This window comes from Polypterus senegalus, chromosome 9, assembly GCF_016835505.1.
Source record: "Polypterus senegalus isolate Bchr_013 chromosome 9, ASM1683550v1, whole genome shotgun sequence".
In the NCBI taxonomy this organism is placed as follows: domain Eukaryota; kingdom Metazoa; phylum Chordata; class Cladistia; order Polypteriformes; family Polypteridae; genus Polypterus; species Polypterus senegalus.
Window position 1 is genome coordinate 133,919,848 of NC_053162.1, and position 23,526 is coordinate 133,943,373.

Consider the following 23,526-nt stretch of genomic DNA (forward strand, 5'->3'; position numbering starts at 1 on the left):
ATGAAGTCTGTTTCTGATTGTTCGGTCAGAGACATTCACACCAGTGGCCTGCTGGAGGTCATTTTGTAGGGCTCTGGCAGTGCTCATCCTGTTCCTCCTTGCCCAAAGGAGCAGATACCGGTCCTGCTGATGGGTTAAGGACCTTCTACGGCCCTGTCCAGCTCTCCTAGAGTAACTGCCTGTCTCCTGGAATCTCTTCCATGCCGTTGAGACTGTGCTGGGAGACACAGCAAACCTTCTGGCAATGACATGTATTGATGTGCCATCCTGGAGAAGTTGGACTACCTGTGCAACCTCTGTAGGGTCCAGGTATCGTCTCATGCTACCAGTAGTGACACTGACCGTAGACAAATGCAAAACTAGTGGAAAATAGTTAGAAAAGATGAGGAGGGAAAAATGTCAGTGGCCTCCACCTGTTAAACCATTATGTTTTGGGGGTTCTCTCATTTTTGATCCTCTAGTGCACCTGTTGTTAATTTCATTAACACCAAAGCAGCTGAAACTGATTAACAACCCCCTCTGCTACTTAACTGACAAGATCAATAGCCCAGGAGTTTCATTGACTTGATGCTATACTCTGATTAAAAAGTGTTCCTTTAATTTATTGAGCAGTATACAGTATATTACGCCAGCAGAGTTTTTTTTTTTTTAAGCCTCATTGCTTCTAGTTAAAAATTAATTGGCATCCCAATTCATCCTTTGTTACCCTGAAGCATTTTTGTTCACAACATACAGTACATATTTTTAAAAAGAAAACTGAGCAGGGCTGTTATACTGGAACCCTTCTTGGCAAATTTTGGGAAGAAAAGCAACTTGTCTCAGGGAACTAATTCGTAATGGCTATGAAAAATGTAGCGTCCCCTTATGAATTTTTGAAGAGACTTCAGGCCCTAGCAGAAATCAATAGTAATGTTTTATCTTTCAATAAAAACAAAATTTATGCATCGATTTATAAGACTGTTATGAATAATGATAAGTGAAATGAGTTGCATGAAACAGGAAACTTGAATTTATCTTCCCAAACAAATTTGCAAAACAAATTGTATTTGTCCATGAGCAAAACCCTCGCATTAGCACATATATTTTCGTCCCATCTGCAGCCTTTTTCTCCCTGTGCAATACAACAGTTTATTATGGTGCAGAGCATGGAAAAGAGGGTGGCACAGCTGACGAGTTCAGATACTTACAAGCACTTCACCCCTGCTAGAATCCATTTGCCTGGCAATGCGGCCACTGGTGATCGACTTAAAGAGTTGGAGAAACTGAGTGCAGAATACTCCATTTACTTGCATTTTTTCCTTTCCTCCATAACACAAGTAATCCACTGAATACTCGTAAAATCAATTTTTTTTTTGTGGCTCACATTCACATCAATGGAGAGGAAAACAGTGACGTGCAGTACATTTTTTGCAATTTTTCTTTTACTGTGTTTTTTCTACTGCAAAACTCTCTACATAGGAACTTGAAGCTTATAGTTACCCCACAACTACCCTTTACTGTTTCTTGATTACTGTAGATGAGGGTATGCATTCTCCAAGCATACTGAACGACCTATTGATTATTATTTGTTTAGGATTTTGGTGGCTAAGCTTGTCATCATAAGTGGATATCACACCACCAGAGCAACTACAACACACTTCCCACAGCTCAAAAGATCTCTATACTTGGAAGGAAATTTATTTCAGATTTTCATTTTTAGTACAGAACTTATGTAAACACTAAATGGTACATCCAAAACTAGTGCGGAAACACTTCCAGACTAAAAACCTTTCTTCCTGTGTCAATGGAACAACAACATTTGTGTCATAAATTATTTTGTGAAATGGAACTTAATGTTTCACTGTAAGTTCAGTATTGCCCAAATCATTACATAACAATAGCATTCTTACACCTACTCTTTACAGTTGAGGGCTGTGAGAAGCTGTAGTGTAAATCAGCAACATTCGGTACAAGGCAGGCATCAACTGTGGACAGTTACTTTTTCATAGTGTTCACTGTAAAAGGGTTAAATCCAACAGCAGAAATCAGTCTGTTTTATTGTTTTTAGTAGTCACAATCACATAATTTTGCATTTTGCTTTTTTTGACATTTTACAGATCAGATTTAAAAGGAATTAGATGCATATTAAAATACGTTATTGCTCAAAGGGAATACGACTCTACTCAACTTTAATTTCTAGCTGTGAGCTTTAAGTCAGCACTCACTATGAAATATACTTTACAAAACACACATTAACTGACTAGTAAGTAAAAAGGTTTGAGGCAGTTTATGGATAAACTAAACTAAATAAAGTGATTACAGAGTGGTCCTCAAGGTGGTATGGTAAATAAAGATGCCTGATGTTGCAAGGGCAAAATTTCAAAGCAAGTTAAACTTGGTGCTTTTATCAGTATTTAGACAAAGGTAAACAAAAAAATTTGAAGCACACTTAAAGTATTCCCCTCCTCCCCCCACCCACCTTGTCTCCCCTCAACAATCTGACATTTAGCTTTTCATGCTTTGAACCACTGTGGTGTGCACTAATCTGTTTATCAGATTTCCGGGTAATGCAATTCTTTGTTTGGATAGGATGTTGGAGTTTGAACAATTGCTCTTTTTTTCTCTCTTTTCATTTCAAAAGAGAAATGTTGGCTTGTCTGAGATCATTTGTATTTAGAGGTCAAAGGTGACCAGTTAGCTGGTTTAAACAAGATAATCAGTAGCTGTAGATTTTTTTTGTCAGATCTCACTATAGTGAATATTATATGATGGGATCCTGCTTTTAGTTAAGAATTAACTAACTGTGGGAGGGCAAGAACTGTTGAAATTCCACAGCTGGCAAGTGAAGCACGTTAGAAATTTCCTACCACAAGTTTTTACTAATAATACAGTAATGTGGAAATAAAGCTTTTAGTTACATTTTTAGCAAGATTAATTAGAATTTATAGACATTGACAATTGCAGTGGAGCTTGGCTTGTGATTCAAAACTACTCAAGATGTGTATTATATGTGGGTTATATATTATATAGAGTGGGTTGCAAAGTATTTAGCCCCTTAACCAATTCTATATGGTGGTCCAGATCTAATTATGCAATTTTCATTATGCTATAACTTAAGTTTATTACTTTGAGAATTCACAAAAAAATTGGAGGACAAGGGACATTACATGGAAAATCATTGAATTAATTCAGTGTAAGTCCATTTTAGTTTATTACAAGATATTTCAAACAATTCTTTTGTCTTGTATTGTTTTCCTGCATTGCATTAAAAGTTGCATGATTAGATCTGGACCACCCTGTATTATTTTATTGAATGAAAATGGTGCAGTTTTGTTTTCTTTGATATTTTCAAAGAATAGAGACTTAGCTTTGTTTGGTTATTTTTATGTGATATTGTTTTATATTAGAAAGTGATCTTAAGAAGAAAAAAGGGACTATATCGCGTTAAGTATTCAGTTCACACTTTTTAATATTTTTTGCAGCAGTAACAGTTTGGAGTCTCAATGTAGACTGCTTTTGTAGCCGCGTTTCAGGAGTGATTTTGGTTTGTTCTTCCAGACAGATTTACTCCATGTTCTGAAGAATAGGCAGATGAGTCTGTGTACTGTACTGTGGTTTTCAAACAGTGCCACTTTTCTTTCATTGGATTGAGTTTAGGACTTCCCTGGGCCACTTTGTGATCTCTGTGCCATTTTAAGGTCACTTTGACCTTGTGTTTGTTATTATTCTCCTACTGAAAAATATACCTTTGTACATCCGTTTTTAGTAGACTGAAACAGGTTTCCTTGCAGTATGTACTTCTGTTTCTACCATTTATGCGTCCATCTTTTTAAACTAGATGAACAGCCCCTACTGATAAAAGCAAACCCACTGCAAAAAAAAGAAACGTCCCTTTTTCAGGACTGTGTATTTCATCAATAATGTTTTAAAAATCCAAATAACTTTACAGATCTTCATTGTAAAGGGTTTAAACAATGTTTTCCATGCATGTTCAATTAACCGTAATCAATTAATTAACATGCACCTGTGGAATGGTCGTTAAGACCTTAACAGCTTACAGAAAGTAGGCATTTAAGGTCACAGTTCTAAAAACGCAGGACACTAAAGAGACTTGTCTACCGACTGTGAAAAACACCCAAAGAAAGATGCCCAGGGTCCCTGCTTATCTGCGTGAACGTGCATTAGGCATGCTGCAGGGAGGCATGTGGACTGCTGATGTGGCTAGGGCAATAAATTGCCATGTCCGCACTGTGAGACGCCTAAGACAGCGCCACAGGGAGACAGGAAGGACAGCTGATCATCCTCGCAGTGGAAGAGCCCGGATCTCAATCCCATTGAGCACGTCTGGGACCTGTTGGATCGCAGGGTGTGGGCTAGGGCCATTCCCCCCAGAAATGTCCAGGAACTTGCAGGTGCCTTGGTGGAAGAGTGGGGTAACATCTCACAGCCAGAACTGACAAATCTGGTCCAGTCCATGAGGAGGAGATGCACTGCAGTACTTCAAGCAGCTGGTGGCCACACCACATACTGACTGGTACTTTTGATTTTGAGCCTCCTTCATTCAGGGACACATTGTGAAACATTTTTAGTTTATGTCTTATGGTGTTGACTCTTTTACTGTTCATACAAATATTTACACATTTTGATTAGATGTAGATATATATATATTTATTTGTTTACTGTGATGCGTGTGTTTAATTAAATTCCTAAAAGGTTGATGTCTTCCAGTATTTTGAGCACTAACTAACCATGATATAATATTAATTCTTAGGTTGACTTGTTTCACATAAATTCAATATCTTAGGTCAAAACACTGCTGTACCACAACAGCCTAAAACTATCCATGAGCATAAATCAGGGTGGTAACATTTGCTGCATCATAGATTGTATTTTTTAATCATCCTTATATTGTTTTTATGTTTGATAGATTGTCATAATGGTACCTGAAAACTTTTGGGCCAGATTGTGATTCTTGGTTGCAGTACTTTTCTGTATGCAATTTGTACAATTCTTCCATTAGAGTGAGTTTCCTATGGCCACAGTAGATTTCTTTCGTATGTCCATGTTATTCACTAGCGTGGTATATATCTAAATTGGGGTGGTTTAGTGAACATGGGTGGGTTACTTAAATGAACTGGCAACGTGTCTAGTGCTGGGTTCTGCTTTGTGCCTGGTAATGTCATCTGTCTGTCATCCTGTACCTTATAAAAAATCAGAAAAAATAGGTTGATGGGCACTTCAACTTACTACACCTTTTTAAAATTAGTAAAACAATTTGCATTTATTTTTGTCATTCTTGACAAGAAGCTATAGGCCTCTCTGTAAATATTTTGATTAATATTAGCATCATTACATATGCTTAAACTTTGCAGCCTTTTAATGAGAGGTCATGTACTACACCATTTTTGATTAATGAGCTGTTTATAATATCTTTATGGTAACATTGTTTTTTAGTGTTCCTTATCATTGAAAACATTCACTTCTGCTTAGATTTTATTCCTGTCAGATGGCATTTCCAAATGAGCTGTAAATGAACTGTAGTTTCAGTGTAAGCTAGCAAGAGCAGTTCACTTTTAAGTTAGAATTGTTCTTTTAGACTTGTCATAACTCCAGACATATGTCTCAGGTAGTGTTTTCATCACAATACTTTGATATTTTTGATATCTCTTTTACATGACCATCTGTACACAGTATGTTGTATTTTTGCTTCAAGGTAATTGGTTTCTCTGTGTTTAAAAGGAGATTTTTTTATCTGTAGTAGAAAGAAAACTGGGACTTCTGGATTTTCAGATGCACTTTCTTGATATTTACGTGAAATTCAGATGTGGTCTAAGGTATTATGTGGAATGCTTAGCTTTTACTTTATCATCTTTCATTATTAATGATGAGCTTTGTTTTATATTTACCAGTAATGTTCAGTTTTATGCATCTATTATGTTAAAAATGATAGGAGTGCTGAGCAATAATTGTAAATGCTGTGAAAAACTGGATTACAAAATCTTCCCCCCTGTAATTATTGACTACTAAGTACAGCACTTCTCTATCTACATCATAGTTGTCTTTGTGAATCTGTATCATATACTGTTAAGTCTTAATTAATAGATCATGTACAGATAAAAGCCTAGAAGACGAATAAGCTTGCATTTTCACTGTTCTGTTGGAAAAATAAGAAGGCTTTTACCATGGCAACTTTAAGTTCCAAATGTAAAAATCATTTTTGCTCTGAAGCTTTGTTTATTCTACTGTAGGTCTGCTTTAAGTTTTAAAATTCCAGATATTTCAGAAGCTATTTATTTATACGTGCAAAGATTTTGGGTCACAGTCAGTCCTAATATATCTGGTAGGCAAAAAGTACCCACACAAACCACACCCTTAACACCTGTCATGATTTCTTAATGCAGGCAAAAAAAGGGAAAAGGGAAACCATGGTATACAAAATAATCTTGATTTTGCAATATCCAACATATCACACTTGATAGGTGGTGCTAGACTGGTGATTAACAGCAAAATCTTCACAGGTTTGCTAAGCTCTGCATTCCTGGAACCTCTGGAAGTTTTTCATTGCACCTTACAAGTCCGGGAACGCTTGAGAAAGCAAGTGGAGACTCCTAGGGCACTATAAATGCAGTCTCACAGATAGTAAAGTGAGGACAGATAGGGACATGGCATACATTGCTGGATAATGTTTGGGAATATTGCAAGAATGGAGTAGCCCTGGCTGGTTTAAGTAATTGTCATTTTTAAGAGGCCTCTCCCATGGCTTTAACAGTGGGAAGGTGATTCTGCTAGAAGCATGACTGTAAATAATTTGTTCCTAAATAAATGCATTTGTTATCAGGCTTAACTCCCATTTTGTGCATGCTTTGGTATTTCCATCTCAGTGCTCATTACAGCATGTAAAATATAGGGCCAAGTTATACAAAAGAAGAAAGGGCCAAATTAGTTAAAGTGTATTGCCTGAAATAGACAGCAAGATATTTGAAAATGACCAAAAGAGAAAATGTATTCGGAGAAACTCGGTTCATTAACTAGAAGCAAATTTTATCTTTAATCAGAACAAAAAAGATCAAAACTGAAATTAGAGTTGGTCATCATAAAGAAAGCGGTCTTTTGAGTCAAAAAAAAAAGAATTGCCAACAAGTTCATAATCTCAGACAAATTATAAGTAAAAAGAGCAATCTTTATATAGTTACGTCATTGACGTCATGATCTTGCCATCCCAGTGAATTGTGGAAATATTGCCTAGGTAACGAGCGACACAAAATCCACAAGGCACCGGTGCCCTTTACCCATATAAAATGGTGTTAAAAGATAACATAAAAAATAATTAACCTTTTTAATAATGCCTTTAGGTGAATAACTAACTGTAGATTTTCATAAGATTAGAAACCCCAAACAAGGTACCCAAAAGACATTCATCACTTTAGAAAAGTACACATAAAAATTGAAGAATCCAGTCATATATGCCAGGGTTTGAAAAAATACCAAAAATACTAAAAGTCAAAAATAATTTAAAAAGTCCACAATATCAAGGACTTAGACTCCATCTCTACAATATATAAAATAATTTTACAATCCCTCCCTTTCAAAGATCCAAGAGGACACTGGGAAAAAGATCTCTCAATTAATATATCAGAAAAGGAGTGGAAAGTTGCAATGCAGAGAGCTCGAGCTCCATATGCGCAAAGCATACAATTATACAACTCAAAATTATATATCGAGCACAGCTGTCTCGACTAAAACTCTCCAAATTGTTTCCAGGGCATGATCCAACCTGCAAACGCTGCAACCAAGTCCCAGCTTCACTGGGTCACATGTTCTGGGCCTGCTCCAAATTAACATTATTCTGGATAAAAATTTTTAATTACCTCTCAGACAGCCTTGGACTCACAATCCCTCCTAACCCTTTAACAGCTGTGTTTTGGGTTCTTCCAGAGGGGCTTAAAGTGGAGAAAGACAAACAAATTGTGATTGCATTCACTATACTTTTGGAACGCAGACTTATTCTGATAAACTGGAAGAACCCAAACTCTCCTCTTTTAAATCAGTGGGAAACTGATGTGTTATATTATTTGAAATTGGAAAAAATCACTCAGTTAGAGGATCTGTACAGACTTTTTTCAAAACATGGCAGGATCTAATCAGTAGTATTTTAAAATAAGTTCATGAAACACAGAGAACTTATTTATTTAGGTATGTTTTTACAAGCCTTAAATCTTACGCCGTTTGGCTTGCTCTCTCTTTCTCTCAGGGGTGGGGATTGATCTGTTCTTAACTCAACTTTTCTTTTTGTAAAAACTTGATTGCTTTGAATGGATTGCAATAAAATTAATAAAATTAAAAAAAAAAAAAGTCCACAATATACAAGGCCTACGTTTTCGAAAAGGCCTAGACACTTATATAGGAGAAACAGGAGAAGTACATTTCCTTGTCAAAGGACAAAGTAAAGGTCTGAAATATTGAAAAGTCAAAGCAGTGTCGAAACAACAAGCCAGAAATGTCAGGATGCTCATCCTGTTCCTCGTTGCCCAAAGGAGCAGATACTGGTCCTGCTGATGGGTTATGGACCTTCTATGGCCCTCTCCAGCTCTTCTAGAGTAACTGCTTGTCTCCTAGAATCTCCTCCATGCCCTTGAGACTGTGCAGGGAGACACAGCAAACCTTCTGGCAATGACACGTATTGATGTGCCATCCTGGAGAAGTTGGACTACCTGTGCAACCTCTGTAGGGTCCAGGTATTGCCTCATGCTACCAGTAGTGACACTGACTGTAGCCAAATGCAAAACTAGTGAAGAAACAGTCAGAAAAGATGAGGAGGGAAAAATGTCAGTGGCCTCCACCTGTTAAACCATTCCTGTTTTGGGGGTCATCTCATTGTTGCCCCTCTAGTGCATTTGTTGTTAATTTCATTAACACCACAGCAGCTGAAACTGATTAACAACCCCCTCTGCTACTTAACTGACCAGATTAATATCCCATAAGTTTCATTGACTTTATGCTATACTCTGATTAAAAAGTGTATGTATATATATATATGTACTGTATGTATGTGTGTGTGTGCGTGTATATATGTATGGATATGTATATATATGTTTATATGTGTGTGTGTGTATATATATCTCTCTCTCTATATATATATATATATATATATATATATATATATATATATATATATATATATATATATATATATATATGACAGCAACACTCATCACTCACTACAGTGACAAAACAATTATATTGACAATCATGTTACGTTATTTTCAAAATGTTTCCTTTTCTTTTTCATTACTTCTCTAACACACTACTTGTCCGTATGTATGTGTGTGTGTATTTTATATAGTATATATATATAGTTCAATAGACCTGATTGACAGCAGCTTACAGGCTATTTTTTGCTATTCTGCCAAGGTTTTTGTTTCTTGCACCAACAAACTCCTGTTTTGCTTCTGGTTGTCAAAAGGAATTAAATAAGATAACCTCCCAGCATTTATTTTGGATGTGGTGATTGTCAATAGATGTACATATTTTGGCCATCTATGAACACAATTTGACCACTTTTATTATGGTGTCTACTTATGTGCAGTATGTGTGTTTGTCTTCATGTGAATGTGTGGGCTTTGTAACTCAAAAATTAAACATTTGGCCTGTTTGCACTCTTAGTATAATTGTAAAATACCAGAAACCTTATGATTATGAGCTCATTCATATCAATAGATTTTGTGACATTTGATTAAGCAAAATATACATTTTTTAAAAAGATATGATCCTTTCATTCTATCTCCCATAAATACATATCACCCTGCACTATTTCACAACTAAAAGCACAGCTTTTTGTAGGGTATTTCATGTGCTGGATATACCAGATTTTTTTTAAATTACACTTTTGTGTTCTTGCTCAACCCATTTTAATAAGTTGATTACAATTTTTCTATGAGTTTTCTTGGTGGAGGTGGACTGTCTGTTTTATAAATTTTGTTGGCCCTATATTATTTTAATTAGCTGCAATTTAGGAAAGCTAGAATTAGATAACTTTGCTATCAGTGAAGTGCTGTGGTTCTTAGGGGATGCTAATTAGCAATACCGTAAGGTCTACAGCAAAATTAGGTCATTATTCTTTTTCCTTCATTGCCACCATCTCGCATCTTCTAATTTTTTCAAAGTCACGGTGGGGTGAGGGGTGGATTTTAAATTTATAGGCTAAACTGCCAGCCATTTTCTCACATAAGCAGAAAGCCACTGTAATCATTTTGTGCCTACCTTGTGATAACTCTATGTAGCTTGTGCCACTCACATTTAAAGCTCTGGCAATTCCACTATGATGAGATTATTTATGACTGCAATTATTTTTTCTGTATTTGCAGTTCCATCAAAGGTATTCTGATTGGAAGTGAGCCAAAGGTTTTGCATTGTTGTTTATGTATATTAAAATATATGAAACAGCTGGTAGTCGAGAATTGCATTAGAATGTTTTAACAGTATTCATGTAATACCAGTTACACTACTTAAATATACAATATAAGAACTGTGTTATTATATTATATTATACTGATGCTCTGTGCAAGAAAGGACAGAGCCAACTATACTTTCCTGGAAGGCTGGCGTCCTTCAACATCTGCAATAAGATGCTGCACATGTACTATCAGACGGTTGTGGCAAGCGCCCTCTTCTACTCAGTGGTGTGCTGGGGAGGCAACATAAAGAAGAAGGACGCCTCACGCCTGGACAAACTTGAGGAAGGCAGGCTCTATTGTAGACATGGAGCTGGACAGTTTGACATCTGTGGCAGAGCGACGGGTGCGGAGCAGGCTCATGTCAGTCACGAAGAATCCAATGCATCCACTGAACAGTATTATCTCCAGACAGAGGAGCAGCTTCAGCAACAGACTGCTGTCACTGTCCTGCTCCACTGACAGACTGAGGAGGTCGTTCCTCCCACACACTATGCAACTCTTCAGTTTCACCCTGGGGGTAAACGTTAACATTATACAAAGTTACTGTCTGTTATACCTGCATTTTTATCACTCTTTATTATTGGTTTTTATCAGTATGCTGCTGCTGGAGTATGCAAATTTTCCCCATGGGGATCAATAAAGTATCTATTAAATTGAGCCGTGTGTATGCTGAAATAAGTGTGTGTGTGTAAAAGTAATAACAATAGGAATGATAGCTACGAAACATCTGGCAGGTCAATTGAGTTTGCAGTGAACGAAGAGAAAGCCACTTCATCGCTTCTCATATTAGGCTTGCTAATTACTTTGGCATTTTGCTATCTTCATCTGTCGCTCTTTGGGGGAAAAAATAATTCTGTGAAGTTGCCTAATACCGTCTTCCAGGAATCCTTGTTGAAGAAGCACTTTACCCATACCAACATAGTTTTGACTTTAATAATCCCTAAATGGAGGCACATGGAACAGCATTCTAAGAATACCAACAATACTGCAACATTTATAAGAAGACTCCTTCTGTTGTATGAGTGTGATGCTTGTTCACTTGTAACCACAAATAGTTTAGCAGATGCTATGAGATAATTTCCTAAAATTAATTTTGATATTTGTTTTAAATGCAGGTATATGAATATGCACAAACACCATAACATGACTTACAGTAGTTTTATAGATCAGTTCAAAATACAGAGTGGAATATGCAAGGCAATAATTGACACAATCTTCATTGGATTTGGTTAATCAGTTCAAACACAGTGTATATTATATAGTGAAATCATCAATATGAGCACACCAAAACGTTCATATAGACCCAGTATCTATGAATACACTCTACAGAAACACCAAACTTCGAATCTGGTTTTTCTCTGGAGTTTTCACTGAAGATCAAAGACACTCTTATCATGTTTTAAAAACAGCAGAGAATTTTCCTCTTGATAACTTCTGATGTTTTTCCTTCTAAAAAAAAAAGTAAATAGATGACTTTGTTTTACCATCTGTAGTGTGCATTTGTCAAATGTTTTTAATCGGTCATAGTAAGATATGTTTTGAAATCCTGTTTCCATAACTGCTACAGTTTCTTCTTATATCCCAAATATGTGTATGTTTTGAATGCTTTCTACTACAAAAATGTGGATTCAAAAAGTTGTTAACTCATTTGTCATTTTATTTATTTCACTATTTCTCATTTACTCTCCTGACTGAGTACTTCCTTTCTGACAACATTCACACTGAGGTTTTGCTGACCTGTAATGTTTTTAATAGATATGTAAAAAAAAAAAGAAATAGAAAAAATGATAAAGCTGGCAACATATTAGCTTTATCTTTTGTGACATTTTTGTTGATTCATTTGTAAAGCACATTTCAATGTGACAAGCATAAAAATAATGTTATAAGTATTAAAAATAGCATGTTGCATTTTTATCTCTTCACAACCCAGAATAGGTAAAAACAATCATGAAAAATGGGTTCACGAATGGATGATTCATTTCTAGATGTTTCTATTTACTGCATCCACCTAATAAGATAAAACAGAGTGAAAATGTTAACACATATAATATATTCAAAAGAACAAACCTTTTTTCTTCTAAGCCCTAAAATATATCTGCTTATTTTTCAATTTCTGAGGAGCAGTTCTCAGTCAAAATAAATTAGCTGTTCATCATCTGATGCAGCTCTTAATCATGGCTGCTGGTGAAAAACATTCAGCATTAATGACCTAATGCATATTGCCACATTGCCCTCAACACATATGCAAAAAACTAAATTAAATTACACCATCTCAGAGATTAAAACAAGGAGAAGCAAATGATGGGATTTATTATGTGATGCCAGCTAACCAACCTCAACTGTGCAATCAAGCACTTCTTTTTGTGCATTCCAGTCCCTCAGCATATATGCTTTTTCAGCATCACTGCATGACCGAGGATCTAAAAGTGAATGTAAACTTAGCAGTTTCTAGGCTGGGTCCAGATAACAACAATGAGAAATCAATATACTGATTCCATGAATATCAAATAGTTAAGTGGAGCTGTCACATTGAAAGCAGCACAAGTGGGCACACAACTGCCTATTCTGAACCCAGTAGGGCAGTAGAAAAACAAGGCTTGGCACTGATTTGCATCCCATCATAAGAGTATTAGTATTCTTATATTATTATACCTGTCTATGTAATGATGATCAAAGCATCCATTTTTCATTTGACATACAAATTCACAAAATTGTTTCTAGAATTTGTTTTGCATATGATTTTGCAATCACAAATGACAAAACTCACAAAAGCGTTTTTTGGGAAGATGAGCAATAAATAATGCTCCCTAAAGAGTCATTCACACTTATGTGTTTGCCTACATTTTCAACACAGCATGTAATTAATTTTATTTTAAGGCTCTTATTCACATCACTGAGTTCTACAGTGAGTTTCTTAAAAATGTAATCTTCATGTTTTCTGCATAAAGATGCACACAATTGCAGTATCATACGCATTGCTTCATTTGTGTGCTGTCTAGGAAAACTCATTACGTAGGATCTTTTCCCTTGCCATTATCTAACAATTGATATTTTATGTTTCTGCATTTTCTGCTGATGAAGATATGCAAACTTCAAACACTGTTTAGGAATGTAGCAAGTACTGTTTCTGATCCTAAAACCTCTTTAGGATTATTGTCGCAAGGACAACATAATGGACAAAGCAGACTCCATACTATCAAAACAACCACAATACACCTTATGGTTCAACAAAATTTGTATAAGTGAAAGGAAATGAGTTGCGGCGGGGTTAAGTGTCCTCAATGGGCGGTTTCTTGGGGCTGCAGGGAGAGAACAAGAACAGAAGATCAGTGACATTACCCTCTCCCCTTGTGGCAGATTAACGCATAACTTTACCTGAGCCTGTGAGGAGGTCCACAAATGCGCATGTGTGAATATATATACTGCTCAAAAGAATTAAAGGAACACTTTTTAATCAGAGTATAGCATAAAGTCAATGAAACTTATGGGATATTAATCTGGTCAGTTAAGTAGCAGAGGGGGTTGTTAATCAGTTTCAGCTGCTGTGGTGTTAATGAAATTAACAACAGATGCACTAGAGGGGCAACAATGAGATGACCCCCAAAACAGGAATGGTTTAACAGGTGGAGGCCACTGACATTTTTCCCTCCTCATCTTTTCTGACTGTTTCTTCACTAGTTTTGCATTTGGCTACAGTCAGTGTCACTACTGGTAGCATGAGGCGATACCTGGACCCTACAGAGGTTCCACAGGTAGTCCAACTTCTCCAGGATGGCACATTAATACGTGTCATTGCCAGAAGGTTTGCTGTGTCTCCCTGCACAGTCTCAAGGGCATGGAGGAGATTCTAGGAGACAAGCAGTTACTCTAGGAGAGCTGGAGAGGGCCATAGAAGGTCCATAACCCATCAGCAGGACCAGTATCTGCTCCTTTGGGCAAGGAGGAACAGGATGAGCACTGCCAGAGCCCTACAAAATGACCTTCAGCAGGCCACTGGTGTGAATGTCTCTGACCAAACAACCAGAAAGACTTCATGAGGGTGACCCAAGGGCCCCTTGTCCTCTAATGGGCCCTGAGCTCACTGCCCAGCAGCATGCAGCTCGATTGGCATTCGCCAAAGTATACCAGAATTGGCAGATGCACCACTGGTGCCCTGTGCTTTTTACAGATGAGAGCAGGTTCACCCTGAGCACGTGAAAGAAGTGAAAGGGTCTGGAGAAGCCATGGAGAACATTATGCTGCCTGTAACATCATTCAGCATGAGCAGTTTGGTGGTGGGTTAATGATTGTCTGGGGAGGCATATCCATGGAGGGTCACACAGACCGCTACAGGCTTGACAAAGGCACCTTGGCTGCCATTAGGTATCAGGATGAAATCCTTGGACCCATTGTCAGACCCTATGCTGGTACAGTGGCTCCTGGTGCACGACAATTCCTGGCCTCATGTGGTGAGAGTATGCAGGCAGTTCCTGGAGGATGAAGGAATTGATACCATTGACTGGCCACCACACTTTCCTGACCTAAATCCAATAGAACACCTCTGGGACATTATGTTTTGGTCCATCCAATGCCACCAGGTTGCACCTCAGACTGTCCAGGAGCTCAGTGATGCCCTGGTCCAGATCTTGGAGGAGATCCCCACAACACCATCTGTCATCTCATTAGAAGCATGCACCGATGTTGTCAGGCATGTATACAAGAACACAGGGGCCATACAAAGTGCTGCGTACAATTTTGAGTTGCTGCAATTAAATTTTGGCAAAATGGACTAGCCTGCATCATAATTTTTTCACTCTGATTTTTGGGGCGTCTTTGAATTCAGGGCTCTGTAGGTTGATCATTTTCATTTCCATCAAGCGATGTGGCATCCTTTCGTTCCTAACACATTACCCAGTCTATATCAGTATAGATATCCAGGAGGATTTCTTTTTCCCATTGAGATCTGATGTGTTTTCAAAGTGTTCCTTTAATTTTTGAGCAGTTTATATATAATACTGTGTGTATATATATATATATATAGATATAGATATAGATATAGATATAGATATAGATATAGATATATATATATATATATATATATATATATATATATAGATATATATAGATATATATATATATATATATATATATAGATATATATATATATATATATAGATAAATCGAGATAGATAGATATTGTTTACAGAGTAAATACACTTTCAGACATGTAGCAATTTAGCCAACTGCAGGTACAAAGTAGCATGTCTCAAGCTAGCAGAAACCTACAAAGCTCCACACTTCACTCTATATCAGGTTTACCACCCGGCTGAGTTTTCTGTTCCGTAGATTGTTGGTGGAGCTCGATATCGCTCATGCTTCTGCATTGTTGCTCACATTACAGATGCACCCTCGCAGTAGAGGACAGTGTAGAATTTTTTTTTTCTGGTAAAGAAATGAATTGATATGCAAATTTACACTTTCAATCCTTCAGTTTGATTGTCCAACCACTCTTCTTTTAAATTATCCAACACCCAATAGGACAACCAAAAAGCAGAGCAAATAGGCTGAAACCCGTAGATGCCTGTGGCGGTGGCGATTCTGTCACTTTATACATGAAAAATGGAAATACTATATCGCAGGAAGTTGGGTCTTCATGAGCAACAAGACTAATGATTTGCTTTAACAGTTTATTAAAACTTTCAGTTAACCCATTTGTCTATGGATGCTAAACAGTGGTGCTTAATGTATTTATGACAAGACTTTTAAAGAATTCCATAATGAGTCTTGAAGTTAAAGGCATACCCTGATCTGTAAAAATCTCTCAAAATCTCACGAAGTAAAATCTACTTCTAAAACTGCCATTGACGTTAGTTTGAGGGTAGTATGTGAGGGAAATGTGCCAAAGCAGTTTGACAATCAGGACAGGACTTGCAAAATTATTCCATATATTTAGCCACATTTACCCAATAAAAATGTTTTAAAATGTGTTTTCTGATTTTCTCAGTGCCAAGATGGCCACATAACACATGTGAATGTCCAGAGACTGTGGAATAATTAACTGCTCTATAAAGTCAACAACAATTTGGTCAGATATCACTGAATATCACAGACCCATGCACAGACTTTCACACTAGACTAGTTTCAAGTCACCAGTTAGCCTGATACATCTTTGGGACGTTTTGGGTGCAAGGCCTGTTCGTAAAGCATTAGTACAGCTATAACTAAGCTTGCAAAAAACAAATACACACACACACACCCCAACATACACAGCAAATTTAGAGTTAATTAACTTAATGTGTCTGGCTTTGAGATGTAGAAGAAATACCACAGTATACAGATGAAAACTTATTTGGACATCGGGATGATGTGCAAACTCAGTAAAGACTGTCACTTTGATAGGATTCAGGCCCATTCTCCTTGGTTAAACAGTGCTCAACACTTCTTAAACACTCAATTAAAATAAGGCTTTTTCATGAATTACCATTTTAATCATCTCTACTTCAGCTGACTTTGACAAGCCAAACATTCAAAGAGAGGAACAAGGATATATTTAAACTACAGTGCCAATCAGGGTGCCCATCTTACCACTTTCCCCTTAGCTGACTGGGAATGCAAAACCAGTACATTAAGAGGAGGGCTTTGTGCAGTGGCAATGACTTTGGACTTTAAACCTCAGGACTGCTGCTTCATTTAAAACCTCCAAGACGGTTTGTTATCCTGAGGAAGCCACTTAGTGTTTAAGTTTTAAATCCAAAGATGTGTAAAGTATTGCAAAGCATCCAGATTACATAAACTGCCTTTGATAAATGTGCCATTCAGATATACAGATCATCAGCACCAAATAGCCTGCTAATAGTTAGCGTGGCAAAGTTCTCAATATTTCAGGTCAGAAATAGCAAGTCCTATAATGTGTGTCACATCACAGGTCTTAGATTCAGTCTGACTACTTTGCTAGCCAAGGCTGCGCAGAAATAGTTTTTTTTCCTTTCCCTAACTGTTACCTCATCCACAGTCCATGATTTCCACTTCTTTATGTACTCTCCATAGGGTTAAGGTCTGAGTGATCCCTTATTTAAACACATACATCTTTTGTAGATTATTCGCCAAAATGAAGGAAGAAGTGTAATGTGCTATGGTTAAAAGAAAACAATTTTTAGTCATTCTGTATTGTATATAGTGACTTTCACAGAGCAATGTACAGCATGATTTACTTTGCAGTTTAAGGAACATATAAGTATTTGTCCATCTATTTCTTTGCCCTGCATTTTGTATCTCAGAGATACAGGGGACCCTGTAGAACTTGGTCTCATCTCAATAGGCACACTCACACATACTTGCCCATAATGAACTGGTCTGGAGCCACTATGATTTGCCATCTTTGGACAATGTCAACTAACTAAATTGTAAAAACTAGTGTTGGGCCCTGTTTCACTGCCAGGATTAACTGGTTCCCTCTAGCCCTGCACTGAAAAATGAATCAGAGAATTGCAGCTGTGGATGTCTTTGCTTTATACTGTAATTTAAGCAGTTTTTTATTTTCTCAATGAAGGCTCAATGCTTTTTTGTGTGCATCTCAACGACTATAGAAAGTTCTTCTTAACAATGTTTTCAATGAACAGCATTATATAAAATAAAGATTTCCAGATAACAAAGTCCTGCTTTGAATATGTAATGATAAAGCTGAAGGAAACATAATGAGGCTAGTTGTTGCTGACCTTCTGAATGTGGAGTGGACGATGTGCTTTGGCCATAGCCCTGTTTCTTAGAAGATAACATGTTATGGTTACAGGCATATATTTTAGCAATAGAGTTTGTGGCATTCAAAAAAGGCAAAAGATTAGTTAAACTATATATGACATCTCAAAGAAAACAAAACAGGGCTAACATTTAAGGAAGTGGAGTGGGCGGAGGGGAGGAGTGTCTGGTGACAAATGTCACTCATGCAGATTAGATATGAAGTGAATTGTTCTGCTGTGGGCCACTTTCAGGAAAGCAAAACACTGACCGAGTACGCCAGTGACTGCACATTGGAGAGCTAGCAGAGTAATGGGAGGTCTTGCTCAGAGCTGTCTGATGAGGTTTGGGGCCTCCCTGTGAAGGGCAGTAATTACAGGAAGGAAGGAGGGTGCTGTGACTATCAGTGTTCCCCTGCGGTCAATGGGACCAGTTTGGTGGTTTCAGACAGAGCCCATGAGCAACTCAGTGAAGCGGAGGCAGAGCTATAAGTTCCCTGCGGTTTGTCTGTGTCAGCTATTTCTTTCTTTAACTCGGCCCCTTCTGTAAGCTGTATGAATTAAATATGTCCAATATGGTCTTTAGGCTGGATGTGCTAAATGAAAAACATATAATGCTTTCATGCAGACTTTAGATTTCCATTTATTGTAATAAAATTTATTAACTAAATGAGAGGAGCATAATGGTCTGGTGGACGTTTGAGAGAAAGAATTAAATAGCAAAAAATAGGTGAACATATCTGGTCAGAATTAGGGCCCAGAGATGTAACGATTATGGGGCCTTCAGAAGGTACAATTCCCATTCCAGATAATGCAGGAAAGCCTGGAGCATTAAAAAAATTTAGAAATAGGTTCAGTAAGGCAGATCAAGTGTGGCCAGGACTATGCAAAACGTGGCTCTCCTTTTGGCAACCATGTTCATAGTAGTCTTTACATCAGCATGACAATGTGAGCAAATCTCTATCACATTTCACACAAACACACCAGTGGTAAAAGATTTAGTAAACAAATATTTCTCTTTGATGTAGTGACTTAATAAATTAAAAATGCTCCAGCTTTCAGAATGGGTAGCCCAATCCCCAAACGCACTTGAGCATTATGTCATGCATACATTTTCTATCTTGTTTAAAAATAACAAAATGCTTATTTTTCCACAATTACAATAATTTGATAAACAAAAAAGTAGTGTTTCCTGTCGTTAAAATACTTTGTACTTTTTAATAATTTGAAATTTTAAAATGTGTTAATTTAAGTGAGATTTACGGCTACATCTATGCTACTAGATTTTCATTTAAACAAAAGCAATCTCCATCCACGCTACCATTTTCACATCATGTATGAAAGCATTTTCATTCATACTAAACTGATCAAAAATGCAAATGATGTACAACGTAATTGTCTTCCTACACAGGGTAGGGGCACAGTATAGATGCCGTTAACCAGACAGACGCTGTACAATTTTGGCATGATTTTAAGCCCATTTTGCTGTTGATGATTGATTTTTTTTTTGGAGTCGTTTTATATGCAGTATGAGAGTGGATGTGATGCCAGATTGCATCTTACGTTTGGGATATCACATGATCGTAATAATTCTTGTCATGTCTGAAATTATAGTTCTGTCTTGTAATATTAGCAGTCTCAAAAGCCAGTTTTCTGATGTCACTTTCAAATTTCCTTAAATTCGTTGTGCAGCAAACATAGTGAGTCTGAATTCTACACATGTTGTATTGTTTGAGCATCCACATTGTGACATGTCAATCATTCCAGACATGTTTATGTAGCTTGAGCACATACAGCATACGACTGACATCTATCATGCAGTGTGACTAGCTGCTAGATCACAACTTCTAAAAATCTCACAAAATGCAATTTAGATGCATACAAGTATGCAATGCATGAAGGGTAACCAATCGGGGAGTGAGATGGTGTAATGAGCAGGATCCAATCAAGGAACAGACGCGTCATAAGGATAAACCAGGGAGAGTCTGAGGGAGTCTTCATTTTCAAAAACTTAGTTTGCGCCTGCATTTTGAATGTATCTGGCTCTGAAGAACATTTTCAAAAGTATTTATTTTCAAGGGTTCAATACGCTGGTGTAATGCGAATGAAGGTTAAAAAGTGTTTTTAAATGAGAACATAGTAGTGTGGACAGGGCCTACTTCATGTTGTAACTTTATATTGCAAGGTATGATAACTGACTTGTGATGTAATACAAATATGTAGCTGTGACTATAACATTTCCAGTTATTTTTAATGGTTCAACTCGCATCCCAGTACCTAAAACATCAATTTTATAGGCAAATCTATCCATTCATCTTCTAATACATTATCCTGAGAAGAGTCGCAGTTAAGATGGAGCTTGTCCCAGCAATAATAAAGAGCATAGCAAGAACAACCCTGGACAGGACACCAGGCCATCACAGGTTGATAGACAAATATGTGACCTATCCCTGTCCACTACAGCAGATAAAACATTTTGCTGCTGCTGTGTTTCTTAGCCTATAAGTGTTACAAGTATTACAGATTTTTAGTCTACTATAGAACATACGTTAAGTAGATCTTAATAGTGTCTTATTCCGAGTCCATGCTCACTTGTGGGGGGTGCTCTCTTGAGGACAGTAATGTGTTCTGGGTCATGGGTTGCCTCCAAAAGAACTGAACCACTTTGTGGTTTTGCTACTATTGATCAAACCATTTGTTATTCAGAAGGTGGAGGCTGGGTATTGGGCTTGGACCTCAGGTTTAAATTATATTTTTATTTTCTGTCAAAGGGAGTGGAATGTAAATACTTCTTCCTTCCTTCCGCTTTTAATTCCACACTCTGTGCCACTTTTGGGACCAGTATAGTCTCTCATGTAATTAGTTCCCCTGTTAGCCATTTCTATTTTATAGAAGGGGTGAACAAAGCTATTTGTGGTAAATTATTAGGGTAATTTCTTCCAATTCATTTGACATAACTCTAGAGATTGCAGGTAGATATGAGGTCTCCCACTTGCTGCCAAGACAGCTGCAGTTCATTTTCAATTTGAAGATCGCTTGATTCCTAGGGTATCTGATGCAGCTAATGTCACATTTGCTGTCACATCTATTGGCTGCATTCAAGTGGGGCCGTGGCTCCATTTTTTCCTAAAGCAGTTAAAATGAAAGTTGAACTACCGTTGTGAGTGTGGCAAGGTTGCACTTTGTTTTTAATGATTTTCATTGGTTTTGGAAGGAATATTCTTGTAGAAAATTCATCAGGTAAAACAAATATGTCTTTTTTCTTTTAGTCAGAAGGCCCTGGTCTCAACAGGAGGAAGAAGTGTCCAAGCAGCATGTGACTGGTATGCTTTATATATTGCATTTATGGTGCTTTGCTTGTTGTGTGTGTGTGTGTGTGTGTGTGTGTGTGTGTGTGTGTGTGTGTGTGCGCAATAGTCAGACTGATCTGTAAGTGCTTGTGAGAAAAAAGGCAGATAATTGCGACCCAACGACTTAAGTAAGTTTCAAGTTCAAATATTACATTTAACAATCACTCTGTTACAGTACAAATTCTGGTTAATTACTCCGTTTTCATTAATAATCATTTATGTAATTAACAGCATGCCAAATGTTATATAGTCCATTGATGACTATCACGTGTCAGCCTTGAATGTGGCTTTAGCTTAAGTTGAAATAAAATTAATGTAATTTGGACTTTGTTGCTGCATCATGTCCTCTAACATTAATTGTTTTGATTTTTCATACACTTAGTGCTTGTATCATGTATCTGATCATAAAACATTCAACAAGGATACAAGATAAATTTCTTCCATTAATACCATAACCTTTAAATATTATAAATTTCTGTGATGTTAGCCTAAAGTGTTAGAATGAACCTTAAACTTGGCAGCAGAAGAGTTTAAGAAATGAGATGTATTGAAAGAAGAGCAGTCAAAATAAAAGCAAGACAGCTGTCCATCCATCCATTTTCCAACCCGCTGAATCCAAACTCTGGGTCACAGGGGTCTGCTGGAGCCAATCCCAGCCAACACAGGGCACAAGGCAGGAACCAATCCTGGGCAGGGTGCCAACCCACCGCAGGCAAGACAGCAGTCTAACATGGATTCTTTACCTTAGTTAAATGCTAGACTTTTGTGATCTTTCCAAAACTGTGAAAACACCATTCCCAAACAAAAGTATAATATATGAATTATTTTAATGAGTAAACCAAAATAAAAAATATAAAATGGCAAATAAAACATGCAAGACACAAAATTTAAAAAATACAAAAATAAAAATTCCAAAGTACAACATTTCCAAAATTTTAAGTAACAGTAAGAAAGATCTCAAAATAAAGGAAACTACAGGAACGTACTTACCTAAACTGTAAACAAAATTAATTAATCAAATTATCAAATCTAAAATTAAATTCAAAAGTTTAGGTCAAACTTAAATTATTAAAAGGCTACAAATCACACAAAGGGAAGAACAACAGGGGAGCCAAAACAACAAGAGCTGCCAATGCCACAGCACGTTAGTTCTGACAATTAGTGTCTTAAAGAGGGCTTTCAGGTAATTGCTGATCTAATTAAAGAAACTCCTGAAAGCCTTAATTGACTATGACTGGGGTGAATGAAAGGGGACAATGACATAAAAAAAGATAAAACATAAACCAAACTCGGATAACACTGTGGCGGTATATGATAAAAACAAAAATGTCAAAAAAAAATAGAAGCTCAAACCTAGCACAGACAAATCTGATAAGCCACAGAAATTCATGCCAGTCCATTGCAAGATGATAAAAAAAATATAAAAGGATAATATTAAATGTACTCCATGTGTTTATATTTGTATCATTTACTCAATTGCTGACTTTGCACAGAACCTTTCTGTATTTAAGCATGTGATGCTGGTTATTTGTTGTAGCAAAGCTTGAATGAATTCATTGACTTGTTGAAAATGACTGAACAAATCTCACTAATTGAAAAAAAAAAATCAGTGCATCCATCTATGTAATAGTGCAGATTGAATAAGATTAATTATGTTTTCTGATCAGCATGAAATTAACTATAAATGAAAATTAGTCACAGTTATCCACTCATGGTATGACTTTGGCCACATCTGTATGAAAAGATTGTGCTAAAAGGTCATACGCAATGACTGATTTTAAAAGTGACATAAAGTGTCCAATCATACTAATAAAAGCAAAATACTTATTGCTCCCATAGATCATACTGTGCAGGGCTTTGTCCCTGTCTAAATAGCAAGCTGACTTGTCTACTAGATTCTGGTCCAAAACACCATTTGTCAAGATTCAAAACATTCTTCCACTCACTTTCTAATCTCTATGTGTCTAAATTTTGGCAGCATGCCTTGCCACTTGTGGCTTTGCTTCAGATTGTATCCTGACCCTAAGCTCA

The 23,526-nt window shown here is 36.9% G+C and overlaps 1 protein-coding gene across 1 annotated transcript in view; it reads left to right on the forward strand.

The window, feature by feature from the left end:
• Positions 1 to 23,526, forward strand: part of LOC120535830 (ubiquitin-associated and SH3 domain-containing protein B-like) — a 218,373-nt gene that overhangs the window by 125,585 nt on the left and 69,262 nt on the right. Inside the window, exon 2 of the mRNA XM_039763934.1 lies at positions 21,415 to 21,468. Within this exon, the coding sequence (XP_039619868.1) occupies positions 21,415 to 21,468 (54 nt within the window). The remainder of the gene's footprint in view (positions 1 to 21,414; positions 21,469 to 23,526) is intronic.